The sequence below is a fragment of the Solanum pennellii genome, chromosome 3, assembly GCF_001406875.1.
Source record: "Solanum pennellii chromosome 3, SPENNV200".
Lineage (NCBI taxonomy): Eukaryota > Viridiplantae > Streptophyta > Magnoliopsida > Solanales > Solanaceae > Solanum > Solanum pennellii.
This window is the reverse complement of record NC_028639.1, coordinates 2,318,916-2,331,972: the sequence shown is the minus strand read 5'-3', so window position 1 is coordinate 2,331,972 and position 13,057 is coordinate 2,318,916. Positions and strand designations below refer to the sequence as shown.

The 13,057-nt window shown below is 33.5% G+C and overlaps 2 protein-coding genes across 2 annotated transcripts; both read right to left on the bottom strand.

Annotated features, from left to right (window-relative positions):
• Positions 1-1,835: 1,835 nt before the first annotated feature.
• On the bottom strand, positions 1,836-6,659 carry LOC107012347 (trafficking protein particle complex subunit 1). Its single transcript, XM_015212168.2, has 6 exons — positions 6,497-6,659; positions 6,114-6,350; positions 5,710-5,824; positions 3,919-4,037; positions 2,380-2,440; positions 1,836-2,228 (listed from the first exon to the last, which is right to left on the bottom strand). Exons 2-5 carry the CDS (start codon positions 6,335-6,337, stop codon positions 2,389-2,391), a joined length of 510 nt encoding a protein of 169 aa, XP_015067654.1. The 5' UTR covers positions 6,338-6,350; positions 6,497-6,659; the 3' UTR covers positions 1,836-2,228; positions 2,380-2,388.
• Positions 6,660-7,202: 543 nt separating this feature from the next.
• Positions 7,203-11,849, bottom strand: LOC107015090 (protein SGT1 homolog). Its single transcript, XM_015215258.2, has 10 exons — positions 11,547-11,849; positions 10,779-10,848; positions 9,863-9,987; positions 9,346-9,508; positions 8,852-8,948; positions 8,698-8,763; positions 8,429-8,567; positions 8,153-8,232; positions 7,944-8,048; positions 7,203-7,484 (listed from the first exon to the last, which is right to left on the bottom strand). The coding sequence occupies exons 1-10, from the start codon at positions 11,704-11,706 to the stop codon at positions 7,377-7,379; spliced, it is 1,113 nt and encodes a 370-aa protein (XP_015070744.1). The 5' UTR covers positions 11,707-11,849; the 3' UTR covers positions 7,203-7,376.
• Positions 11,850-13,057: the final 1,208 nt, after the last annotated feature.

Genomic DNA, 13,057 nt, shown 5'->3' with positions numbered 1-13,057 from the left:
TATATATATATATATATATATATATATATATATATATAAAAGATAAGTCTATGTAGAGAAAAAGACAAATATAATGAGAGGGAAAGCTCAACCACGAAAAATTGAGGAACAGCGACGTCACGGGTACATGAAATGAAACAAATGGGGTATGAATAATTCGAACATCTTGCCGTTATATATCATGCTCGTTATTATTATTTCAATTTATATGATACATTTTTCAAAAGAATTAGTTTTATAGGTTATTTATATTTATTTTTATTTTATTACCTTTTCTAATAAGATATTTACGTTTTTACATGTAAGAAATTATGCAAATTTACTAAGAAAGTAACGTTACATGAATTGAATCGGAGGGAATAAAGGGATTTTTTTTTCGTGTGTGTGGTGGTGTAGTAGTAGTAAAAAGTGAAAAAGGCAATGGATAATTGGTTTGCATTTGTTTGGTTGCTACAGAATCAGTGTTTGTTCACGGGTTCTTCTTATTCTTTTGCTACCACGTGAACATTTTCTTTTATTTCTCTTGCACCTTAATGTATTGTCTCACCCTAACTAAACCCTACCTCCCACAACCAAGTGGCCAATTATTCCGAATTTATCTGAATCCAATATTGAATTCACTGAGTTTATATTCAATACGAAGAATTAGGGACTATGTATAGATATTGATTTATTCACACAACAATTTGCTTCTCGTATCGGCGAATTAGAAGAGATGTCAACCGGTAACCGTATCTGAAAACAATGATTAGTGAATATTGGTACTGTCACTGCACAGAGGTGACACCCTCCTTAGAAAGCTTTTGGTGTTGTGACTACCACCGTAAGTTATTTCGAATTAATATCGAGATAAAAATAAATTACAAGAATAACTAAGTTCAAGTTCATTTATCGTAGATCTACTGACCCATATGCTTGAATCTATTCCACGTACTTTTGACCATATATTTTTAAATTTTTGAGACAAGACAAAATACAAGGTGGTGGCTGCATGTTGATTAGAGTGCAAAAACAAATTACTTATTTAATATGTATAACATAATTTATTCCTAGCCTAGTAAATAAAAAGATTTGTGGTATGTATATAGAATCTATAAATTTGAAATTATAGCTTAACCATGCTGCTAACTATTGCATGTATTAATCAATTTCATGTGAATTGCCCTCGATGTTTTTCAGCTGAGTTTAACTACAAGTCACTGGACAAGACAATGTAGCTATTCTACTCCATAAAAGTTAAATTACTTAAGATAATATTGAAGACATATTAAGAGTGTGTTGTATCAAACATTACTAAAACGTCTTAACCTTTTTTGAATCACACAATTTAATATGATATCAAAGGCGACAATGTGAGTTCAGAGTCTTATTATTGTGCAGTATCAAAAATGATTTTCATGTGTGTGACCCTTTCAAATAAATCGCAAGGGACATTATAATTAAGTAGCATGTAAAAATATATTGATTCGCGTATTATCGTTTCTATTTGCGTGAACTTACAAAATATAGTAGATAGTATATAGTAAAATGTCAAAATATATTTGAGAGTATGTATACATCGAATCTTTTTCAATTATGTCGTAGGTCATATATTAAGACTGCTTGCTCTAGTATAATTATTTATTTATTTAAAGCATCATCGTCTGTTATCTGTCTATTTCTCTTTATTCTTTTAGCTCAAATTATAACGTTTTACCTGATCTAGACAGTTGTATTAATTTGTACATTTCGACAACTTTCAGATAATTTATGTCCCACTTCAGAATTTTCTCTGACTTGTGACTACAAAACTTCTTGAAGAATGAATGGGTGGATTTAGCCAAGCACATCGAGAGTTCAATACTAACATATATTAACAGGAAACAGATCCAATACTAAAAAGCAAGCACACTTCACATTCACTGCTCTTAAACCTACCATTCTTCATCGTTATAGTGTATACATCAAAGGACAAGCATCATCTAATGAATGTAATACAGACTTTATCCAAATCTTACTGTTTAAACACATTTAATGATATGAAAGACAATATACTGAAGTTACCAATTTGAGGTCAGACCGTAACTAGGAACACAATTGGCGCAACACTTTGTCTAAAGGTTGTGCAGCAAGTTTTGAGAATGTATTGAGCTCAACCTGAGCCATTCTTCCATCACTGATCATAGAACGTCATAATTGAAGGGGCGACTAAGCCAAATGCAATATGCGATATCTGAATCCATTTGATCCTGAAGGTATTGTAATCCGCCAAGGCAAAATCAGATTATGAAATGCTTAAGAACAAAAATTCTATGTAGAGTTAACTTTATGTTCATTTTTTCCGTTGATAAAGTAGAATTTTTTTAAACAATAAATGGCAATAAACAATGAGAAATGTACCTTGAAAAATTATCCAACGCCTCTGACATACTGATCGAGGGTAGAATTAAATAGCTCACACCTACATAAACAATGACCAAATAAATGCTCATTGGAAATTTTCACAGGGAAAAAGAGACAGCAACATATTGTAATTCTCAAGAGTACAACCTGGGAAATATTTTTTTTTTCATTCTCTTTTCTTTTTAAGAAGAAGAACCCATTGCTCCGCAAATATCGATCAAAACTTGAACCCTCATATAGGTATACAATTTCAGAAAGCACAACAATTGAAATAGATAGTTCGTATTGGTAACAGATCTATACCCAGGTTGCTACTAACAATTTTTTTGACCCATTTTCTGGGTAAAGTCTCCAGACTATATTTGAAAATGAAACCTTAAACATAACGGTCACTTGAGAAAATACTTCTTCAAGAGTTCATATGAATTATACACATTCAAGGGAATGCTCATCAAGATCAAAGACATACTCTTTACATGCATAAGATTTTGGTCGTAAAGAAAAGAATATGCATAAAATATAGGGGAGACATCTGGCAGCTCGGCCAAAAATATTTACAGCAACTAGTAAATATACTTATACCATACACTAATTATACATATATTATACATTTGGCAACTATTTTTTGGGCAGAAGGCTATTTGAGCTAATTTCTTTATAATAATATAATCCAGATATTGTATAAAGTCCAAAAGTTTTGAAGAAAGCTTCTGAGGGAGAAAAGGGAAAGATCCTAAAATTTCATTCCTTCAACACAAAAGAATTTTGCAACCTCGCAGTTTCATGTCTTTAAGAGTCAATCAAACAGGAATAAAACCATGGCAAGATCTCAAATTTCTTTATTTCTTTTGAATTTGAAATCATCATCAATCATTCATTAACTGTGACATCCCTCTTATCAGATGCATGTTCATCATTTTAGCTGCAATATTCTTAATCAAGAAGTAGAAAGCCTCGTTCCAAATCTTCCCTATATCACTACTTATTTAACCAGAAAATGAACCATGTTTATCCAACATCACGTTATTCTTCAAGTAGGGACTTCTCTTTTAGAATACCACGCAGGGTGGAACATCATCTGGTATATTACTAGGTATTACAGTGGTAAGGTGGAAGATCATATATTATCATCATACTATATATTTGCACCCAAAGGTGTTACCTATTGATCAATGAAGTGGGGAAGAACCATGACATCCCATGTTCAAATCCCAGTGGAGGGAAAAAACACTGAGTGATTTCTTCCACTCTGCCTAAGCCTTGGTGGCAAAGTTACCAGCACCTATGCGTGTTGGCGGGAGGTAGTTGTTACCCAATGAAATTAGTCGAGGTGCGCCCAAGCTAGACTGGACACCACCGTAATTTCTTTTTAAAAAAAGAAACTACAAAAACAAACTCACATAAATAAAACTTTCACTATTTAAGCAGAAAGTGCAATTAACTTATTGCAACAACAGCATATTCTAGCAGCGAGATAAGAAACAATCAAATCCCGCACAGTGTTGGTAGGCTAAACCTGTATTATTAAGCACTCACTTGATAGGAGCCCCTGGGGAGTAGAGCGGATTCTTCACCACATATTCAACATACAAATTGTAAATATACTTCAAAGATTCCCTTAGATCACCAGTCCTAGGATGTGTGACAAGGATGATCTGCAACAATTTAACATAATTCAGACATGCACCAGATGCTTGTAAAGTTAAATAGAATCATTAGCTATTTGTTGCCTATTGAAGGAGAAAAGAGAAGCACAAAGAGATACAGTCATGAACAGTGATAAAGTAATACCAATAAAATGTACTTTATCACAACAGCTATCAAATAATTAGCAAGACAAAGATTCACTTGTCACACTAGAAATAACACTGTTATTACAATGTTTCTGATATGAAATTCTCTAGTAGACATAATTTTCATCCTTCAAGTACCCTGCCATACCCTCTCATCCAGATCCTTTACACTCATTTTATCTCCAAATGGAAAGAAGCAGCCTTTCCTTCCCTTATACAAAAGAAAGGGCCTTTTTTTAAACAGTACACACCATTTGAGACCTCAAATACTATGACGGGAAATGGTTGTGTGTCAAGCGTGGCAAGTTAAGATTGAAGAATTCAGAGATTTACAAGTTACCTTCATAGATCATATAATTGAGAAGAAATCCACATAGCAGTAATTCAACCACTATGATCAAAAGCAAGTACCACTTACAGTTTTACCAATGGTACTAATGAAGGTGCTAAAAGGGAAAAATATATTTGCCAAATCACATTCCACAAGAAATAACCCTTTATTTTTCCTTCTTCTTGAGGAATAAGATCATAAACATTACGATAAACAGATACCAAATTCAGCTGATTCAAAATTTTATCTGTATGGAAAATCATCTCATCCTTCAAACACATGCACTACAAATCAGTGATGCAGCTTGGCAGTTTATCACCATACTGATAGAGAATTCTAATAACAGTGATAGAAGCATGTTGACATTAATAAAACCATTTATTTGAACATCACAGAAGGGGATTATGACTTGTCTTCTACAGAATGAGGCGGACAAACATAGTGCCACAAGAAGAAAGCAAGCCATAAAGCTGCAAGAATTAGGCCATATGGTGGCTAGTGATGGCTGCTTATATGAGCATGTAGCCAAACCAACATTCTCATCAAAGAAGAAGAATCTAAAATCAGATAATTTCCTTCATAGAATTAGAAAGCAGCTGCACAATGTTTTTTTTTTTCCTTCAAAGACCCCTTCTCAATTCATTGATGTAAACTCATGTAAGAGGCACAAATAGCCTTATGCCGTTATTGGGCATCTTCCTAATGATTTTTAATATACTGGTAAAGCTCTTCTCCCTCACTCAATGTGATTTTTCCTTTTCCAGAATTATGTAGGTTTTGTATTCTATTACATCCTTGAATCACTTGGAATAGATATTAGATAAGTAGCAACATTACTTGGATCATTTCCTTTAGTTCTTTCAACTGAATGCATCCAGACTATCCATCGTCTCTCCCAATTCAAAAAGATAAGGCTTATATATGTAACATAATCAAAATGTAACCTCATAACAGAACAAGTATATATTGACTGCACTACAGCTACGAACTGTCCACTAGCCCTTGAGTAACATGAATACTACAATAAATAAACTGACCAAATTAAAAGATGGCACCAGGAAGAGACCAAGAACAATTTCAATGGAACTTATCATAATCACACAATGATAGTAGTCCTGACAGAAAAAATCATTGTATGACAAGACCTACGACAATTTCAGTGGAACTTATAAAAAAAGACAGTTCAATGCATCACTGACTGACCTTTATTCCAGATGGACTTTCCATGAAACTGAGTTTATATGTATTAGTCCGAAAGCTGTGAAACGAACATCCTTGTCCAGGTAATTGCGGCACCCCAAGATTACCTTTTTCCGTACTGCCCAAATAGATTTCAAGTGAAAAGAGACTACATTTTGATAATTAATCCTAACACGAAAATTTTTCCAAGAAGATGGGAGTTGGGAAGGGGAGATTAAGGGTTGAGCGAACAATCCAGTCAATGAACTATGCCTCAGTCTCAAACTAGATGGATCAAATCAGTTATACATATTATATATATTCATTCAACCATAGTATAATTTATAACCCATTTCATTCAAATAATACAAAATACATTTGTTAGATCAAAATATCGGATTTGGGCAATAGAGAAGAGAAGGAGAGACCTTGTGGGATCCATCTTAGCGGTCAAAGATTTGAGAGAGAAGAGCAAACCAAACATGAGCTTATGGTCCTGCTGAGGGTTTAAAGTCTTAAGAGGCCGATTCCATTCCCTGTAAAGAAGACACACTCCGTTCCTATTGAATACATACAGCATATGTGCATTATTTCCTGATACTGTCGGCGGCGGTGGCGATGGACTGATCTCTGATCCTCCGAAGAACTGCATCTTCTACAAATGCCTATCACAAAACCGCATCAATTTCAAATTTGATAGCTTTTTTTTTTCCAAAATCAAATGATCAACTGATAAAACCCAAACGATTTTTAAATTAACTTAAACCTAAGCACATTTTCATAAAACGCAAACAAGGAAGAAGATGAATACCTTTACTGTGGATCGATTGACTGGGTCGTGGCAGTGATTGAGAAGCTTTGTGGACTGCTCAGGTAAAGAGAATTTTGTTTGTGTTTGATTGATTTAAGAGATTCCACAAATGGCGACCATTCGGATCCTCCCATCTCCGGGTCGGCTAAATTCGTTACCGGAACAATGGCCCGTTTGGTTGGTTTGCTGGGTACCATTAATCTTTTTCTTTTTTTTGGTAAAGAAACATGTGCTCAAGTTAAACAAAAGTTATACCTACCAGTTTATAATAGGATAAAAATATGAGTATTAACAAAGATGTCATCGTCTCTTTAGACTGAGATTTTCCTTTTTTCCCTCAAATACTTAGAACTCCTATATTTATTTATACATTACAATTATTACAAATTTGTGCATTACAATATTGGGATAACTTTATACGAACCAAATATTCCTTAGTACTAGTAGGATGAAAGACTAGACTTCAATATATCGAATCGTTATAACACGCAAGAAGTCTTAATTTTTAAGACTGCATGTCAATGCAGCACAGAAAAGGATAACATCCACCACCATTGCATACCACGTACTGAATTGTTAAACCTGGAATTCCCCTACACTGATAACTCAAACCAATAAAAGAATCCTCCTACAGACGTAATTAGGGAAAGGAACCTCCTCCTTTGGGTGAAACTTAGAAAAACAAAAATGAAATTCTAACAAGATCTTGAAAAGAGAAGCTGTCCACAATTTGAAGATATATTACTGTTATCTCAATCCAACAGCAAAGAACAAAACTTAAAACCTTAGAAAAGAAAATATGAACAGATTCTTCTATAATAAAAATAGCAATGAAACAACTTAAAATGCAAAGTCAAAAAACATCAACAGAGGATCGATTCTAGATCTCCCATTTCTTCAGCTCCATGCCATCCGGAGGGCTTCCTTCAACCTTCTTTGTGCCAACTTCTTTCCAGTTTGTCGACAAAACAGTCCCATTAGATTCCACCTGACAGGCAGCACATACAAAAATAACATATTACACCACTTTCACTTCTGTCATCCGCAAGGAAGAAATGCAACAAATTACCAAGTTCACAAGTTCATCAGTCAGAGGATAACAACCTAAATCTGACAGGCACCCTTTACAAGAAAACTTGAAATAAGCTACAGAGTTGAGAAAGAGAACTTCTTAAACATGACAAATGGTGCACAAGGATAAGGAAGTGTTGTTGAGATGTTTTAACCTTTAAGGATGTTTTAAGATATTTAAAGAAGGAATAAGAAGACAAATATATTATAGGTTGGTAGGCATCTTCCCAAAAGAAAATGCAACAGAGAGAAAGCTAAGTGCATCTAGTACTAGCCCTAAAGCACTGGCCTAGGAAGATTATGTCCCATCATAATGGAGAAACTAATGTCTATTCCTTTTTTGAAATATATAATATATAGAAAGGATCAGGCTTACAAAGGATTTCATCATGGCTCTTCTGGTGTCCTCGTCAGCATCTTGGTAAATGTCTCTGAAAAATTTGTTCAATGCTGCATCTCCATCCAATTTTTCATCTTTTTCCTGGAACACATTCCAAGCATTCAGGGACCTAGAAACTAAACTGCAGAGTCTATCGTGATCTGTAGACAAGGACATCAAACACAACACTGTAATGTTTTAAATACCTCTTTTTTCACTTCAGCTTCTAGTTTATCCCAATCTACATTTCTCAGTTTTGAGGAAGGATAACTGGGCCGCGGGGCAGCTGTAAAATGAAAAACTAATAGTAAGTTCTGCTACTAAATAATTAAACATCAGATTTGGTAACAAAATTCATTGGTCCTTGTAAGCGACTCCATTTAAGTAAACATGAAGAAACTATTGAATTGACAATTGCTTGAAGGGGGAGAGGAACCCCATTGATAGCCAGAACAACATATTAGACGAGCAAACAGGTTTACCTGATGACACAATAGGCCTCTGAATTACAACAGGTTCCGTTGTATACTCGAGAGATGTCCAGTGTAACAGCTCAGCTTTCGCAAGGCGGATCTCAATTTTGGTAGACATCACTTCGTATCTGCATTTTGCAGGTGTTATCTGCCAATCATGAGAGTACCAGCACGAGATGACAGAGTAAGCATCTTCAGTTACTCGGGAAACAATTTCAGAAATTTTAAACGGAGCTCCGTCCAAAAATATCACAGCCGTATTTTAAGCTTAGCCTCACCTTGCCAAACAACCTAGGCTGGAAAGAATAAGTTTCTTCACCTGGCACATCAATACTAACACTAAGCTGTAAAGCAACCAAGCAAAAAATGAGAACTTTGTCATCCAATCTTTTGAATAAAATTATCTCAACAGGATAAGATGGTAAAACATACTATTTGTTCACCAAAGTCAACAACAACATTCTTGGCTGGTATGCCCTTGGCAAATATAGTCACCACCACCTCCTCTGGTTTCTGATAAAATTCATGTCTGCAATTACATACATCAGATTAGCCCATGTTCTCCAAGAAAAAAAATTGTATTTAAATGGTGCCAATCAATTATGGTCATAACTTCACGAGCTGTTCACCTTCTTTACATTCATACAAAAAAAAATGGTTAAATTGGTTGAGAAATACATTCATTCTTCTTTGCACACAAAACCATTAACTAATTTTTTGTGTACTTTTGTTTATAACAGCAAAATGAGATCTAAACATCAAATGTGTCTAACACTATAACGAGGTTTGACTGTAGTAGTACTTTGTTATTACAATTTCATAAGTATCCCCACATTGATAAGATTATTTACCCTATCAAAAGGTACTATCTCAGAGTTACTGGACTTAAACGACTCACTAACACAGCAAAGGCTTTGGCATAAAACCTGTATTTTGGTTTGGCAGCAGATCCTTGATGGGACTGGTTGACCGTTGGTTGAGCACCTTCAGGCGCAATAGCAACATTGTCCGATAACTCAGATGTAGGATGTGCAACAACACTAGCTGAGGTTTTATCCACCGACAGATTAGGCAATTCGCCAGCTTCCTCTGAATTTGGAGCAAAAGACCATCAAAATTAGTTTCACTAAGCACTTAAAGTTGCTAATAGCATAGTGAAATATACACATAAATCTGTCAGGAAAATAACCACAATGATTTAAAAAAAATCGTGGCTTTTGGTAGTTTCTTAAACTATAAACTGCCAAATTTCTCATATCATCACCAAGTCTCCATAGATGCCATGAGTTGATGTTAGAACTGACCAGATTTGGGAAATGTTAGAAGAGCCACAAAAGCACTAATTTACCTATATAATACCAAGTCTCCAAAGATGCCATGAGTTTATGTTAGAATTGATCAGATTTGGGAAATGTTAGAATAGCCACGAAAGCACTACTTTACCTGCAATATGTTCATCACATTCTTTCATTAGCTTACTGAATCTTAACTCTCCTGGTGCTAAACTGGCACCAATTTCCAAAGCTGCCTTTGCAGTTTGGTATTCTTCAAGCTTCATACAGGCCAACCTAGAATAGTAACAAAAAAAAAGAAATTAATTCAACAATGCAGTATCTATTAAAACAAGCAGTGACAAATAGCAAGTGCTACTGAAAAAAATAGTGTTGTTTCACTTAGTCTTTGTTATTTATCAAGAGTGCAGGTAAAACCTAAACAAAATTCTCCCTCCATTGCTTTCCACCAGTCCAGTATTGACTTTACATTTCCCTTGATAATTATTTGTTAAGAGTTGTTTATTTAAATTATTCCTATTAATGGTAATTAGTGTTCTATCAATAAAGCAATGATTGGAAAGTGTGGGTACACAATGATAAAGAGAGCATCGGAAGAAAGTTATAAATCTCCTTTGATTTGCTAAAATGGACAAGGAGAGAAATATTTTTAGTATACTGGACTAGTAAAAACAATGGAAAGTATATTATAAAATACTTAATAACTACATGGTACTGTAGTAATATTTTGGGGGAATTACAGTCGAGAGGTGGTGGAAAAATTTATGATGCTGCACAGTCTTCTTGGAGGATGATGAAAACCAGACATATTCAACAAACCAATAAATCATGAAAATGACAAATCTAGATTTCACCATCACCTATTGCAACATCCCAAATCACATGAGCTAAATCACCATGTCAGTTTTCAGGCGAACGTTGTTAGATCAAGACAACAATACCATAGCAAATGATATGAGACCAACAAAAACATGTAGTGAACAAGTAATAAACTCCACAAAATTTAATCAGCAAGAAAATCTAAACAAGATTTATGCACAGGAATAAGAAAGTAATTATATACTCACCCCTTGCGCAAATATGCTTTTGACATAGTAGGATCCAACTCAATGGCCTTGTTCGCATCAACAACAGCTTCTGCTCACGTGTAGAACATTATTAAAATTGCTACCCCGTTTAGAATGATAATTATTAACACCATAAATAGTGAAATATGATGATGTATGCAGATACATACAAGTAGTATTCCAGAAAATACAAGACGTTGATGCATACATATACAGAGATATCTTTGCAGGATGCGATGCCTATGAACCTCATTCAATCTCATAGAACATAAGAAAGCTAACTAGATATAACACAGGAGAAAAATTTCGACAACCACGGTTTTTACTGTTACCAAAAAAAGAGACAATAGAGTTTGACTTTGTGAATCCTCCCTGTTCATCTCATTCCAAGACTAAACAACCAATTAAACTTATAAGTCAAATTAGGATTCCCAAGATTCTCTAAATCTAACACTTAACCAATAAAACAAACACCGGATCTAATAAAAGTGTAACAACAACACATTAAAACCGTAATCCAAAAAAAGGCTTAACAAACTCTTCACCATAAACCCCACGCAGTCAAGTAGCAGATAGCGGTAATTAACTTTCGTAATCAAGCAGAGAAACAAGTACGCCGAAAACATAAAACTAAGCACAAATCCACAAAACCTTCAACCAATTCTATAAATCGCAGAACACAAATAACATAGCAAAATAATAGAATCAACGCCGTTTCTTACAAATAATGAAAATTAACGGATAAATTAGGTTTAGAAAGGATGATACCAGTGAAGTAGTTGAGTTTGATATTGGCCTGAGCACGGTCGGCGAAAAGTTCAGGGTTCTTAGGGCTCAGCGTTATGGCTTGAGTGTAGAGGTCAACGGCGAGTTCAAAGTGGTCGTCGATGAATGCCTCTTTAGCCCTAGTCTCCAGATCGGACGCCATTGGTGATGGAGAGGAACTCCGAAGAAGTATCTAGAACACGAGGGAAATGGCAATTGGAATGGATTTTTTTGAGACTACAGAGACCTTGGAATATTTCGGCTCTTTATATATAAAATCGATTCAATTATTGGAGTTTTTTTTGTATAGAAAAAGAGGAAAAGACTAAGAAAAGGGTTTAACAGGTCAAGTCTCTGCTAATAAATTAGGGGAAAATATTTATCTAATGTCTAAGTACTAGTCTAATATAAGATTATTATTTTAATTATTAAGTAATGTGTATAAATAGTAAAAAAAGGTAAATTATGTTTTTAATTAATTGAATATTTTTTTTTTAACTACCAAGCGGACAAATTTCATTTGCAATAAAATTTAGCTATAATTTTATTTTTTTTATATTTTTTCCTAGTTATGTTATTTTTCTACTCAATTCTCTGAGTCTCCATTTGATATAGTTTGTGTTAATTCTCATCATAAAATATATGTATTTTGATGTTAATTACTCGGATGACTAAATTAATGTTTTTAGTTACAAAGTGCAATAATTTTTGTTTAGTAATCTTTCTGCATTTGAAGATAGAGGCAGTGTCAAGTAAAATCAAAGAGGTTCACGATGAAAAAGTACATTATTATATATCATTAAACGATTTTTATTTTAGTAAAGTGAATTCTGAATTCTTATATATATATCTTAAATTTATTAAAGGTAGGGGTTTGTGTGTCCATTGCAAAAATTGTAATTTATTCTATAGAAAAAATGTGTACTATTGTATTCTATTCCCTTAAAAGAAATTCCTCTTTGATTGCTCAATCTGCCTGATTAGATTTAAAGAAATATTTTTGTTATCTCTTTATGAATCTTTTTCAATTTTTAGTTCTTCCTAAGAATTTATAAATTATACATTATTATAATAAATATTTTAAAGTATAATATAAAGTGATATTTATGAGATTTCTATATATATATATTATTAAAATTTAATTGGTTTCTGTTTGACTTTGATTTTTCTTTTAATATCAAATCAAGTTATAGTAAATAATAAAAATTTAATCATTTTTTATTTTATAGATTTGGTGTGATTTGTCAATTTCCTTTTAATATTTTCAACCTTTTCTTTTATGTGTAGTGAAAAGTTTAAAAGTCTATTTAAATTTTTATATATTCCTCATTTGTTTGTACAAGACTTCAAGTATCGATCTTTTAAATAAATAATGTTATTTTTTATTTTATTTTATTCATTTTTAATCTTCAAAACTTCCTCAACTAATTAAGGTATATGTGACGGGAATCATTTTATTATATTTCAAAATTCTATGTGATTAATGTAATTTGCATTTATTCTTGAAAAATAGG

Coding starts and splice junctions, on each gene's coding strand:
- LOC107012347 (XM_015212168.2), bottom strand. CDS start 6,337: ATGCAGTTCTTCGGAGGATCAGAGATCAGTCCATCGCCACCGCCGCCG. Junction 5,825..6,113: donor GCTAAGATGGATCCCACAAG/GTCTCTCCTTCT, acceptor CTATTTGGGCAG/TACGGAAAAAGGTAATCTTG. Junction 4,038..5,709: donor AAAGTCCATCTGGAATAAAG/GTCAGTCAGTGA, acceptor AAATTGTTGCAG/ATCATCCTTGTCACACATCC.
- LOC107015090 (XM_015215258.2), bottom strand. CDS start 11,706: ATGGCGTCCGATCTGGAGACTAGGGCTAAAGAGGCATTCATCGACGAC. Junction 8,764..8,851: donor TTGACTTTGGTGAACAAATA/GTATGTTTTACC, acceptor GTTGCTTTACAG/CTTAGTGTTAGTATTGATGT. Junction 7,485..7,943: donor GAGCCATGATGAAATCCTTT/GTAAGCCTGATC, acceptor GCTGCCTGTCAG/GTGGAATCTAATGGGACTGT.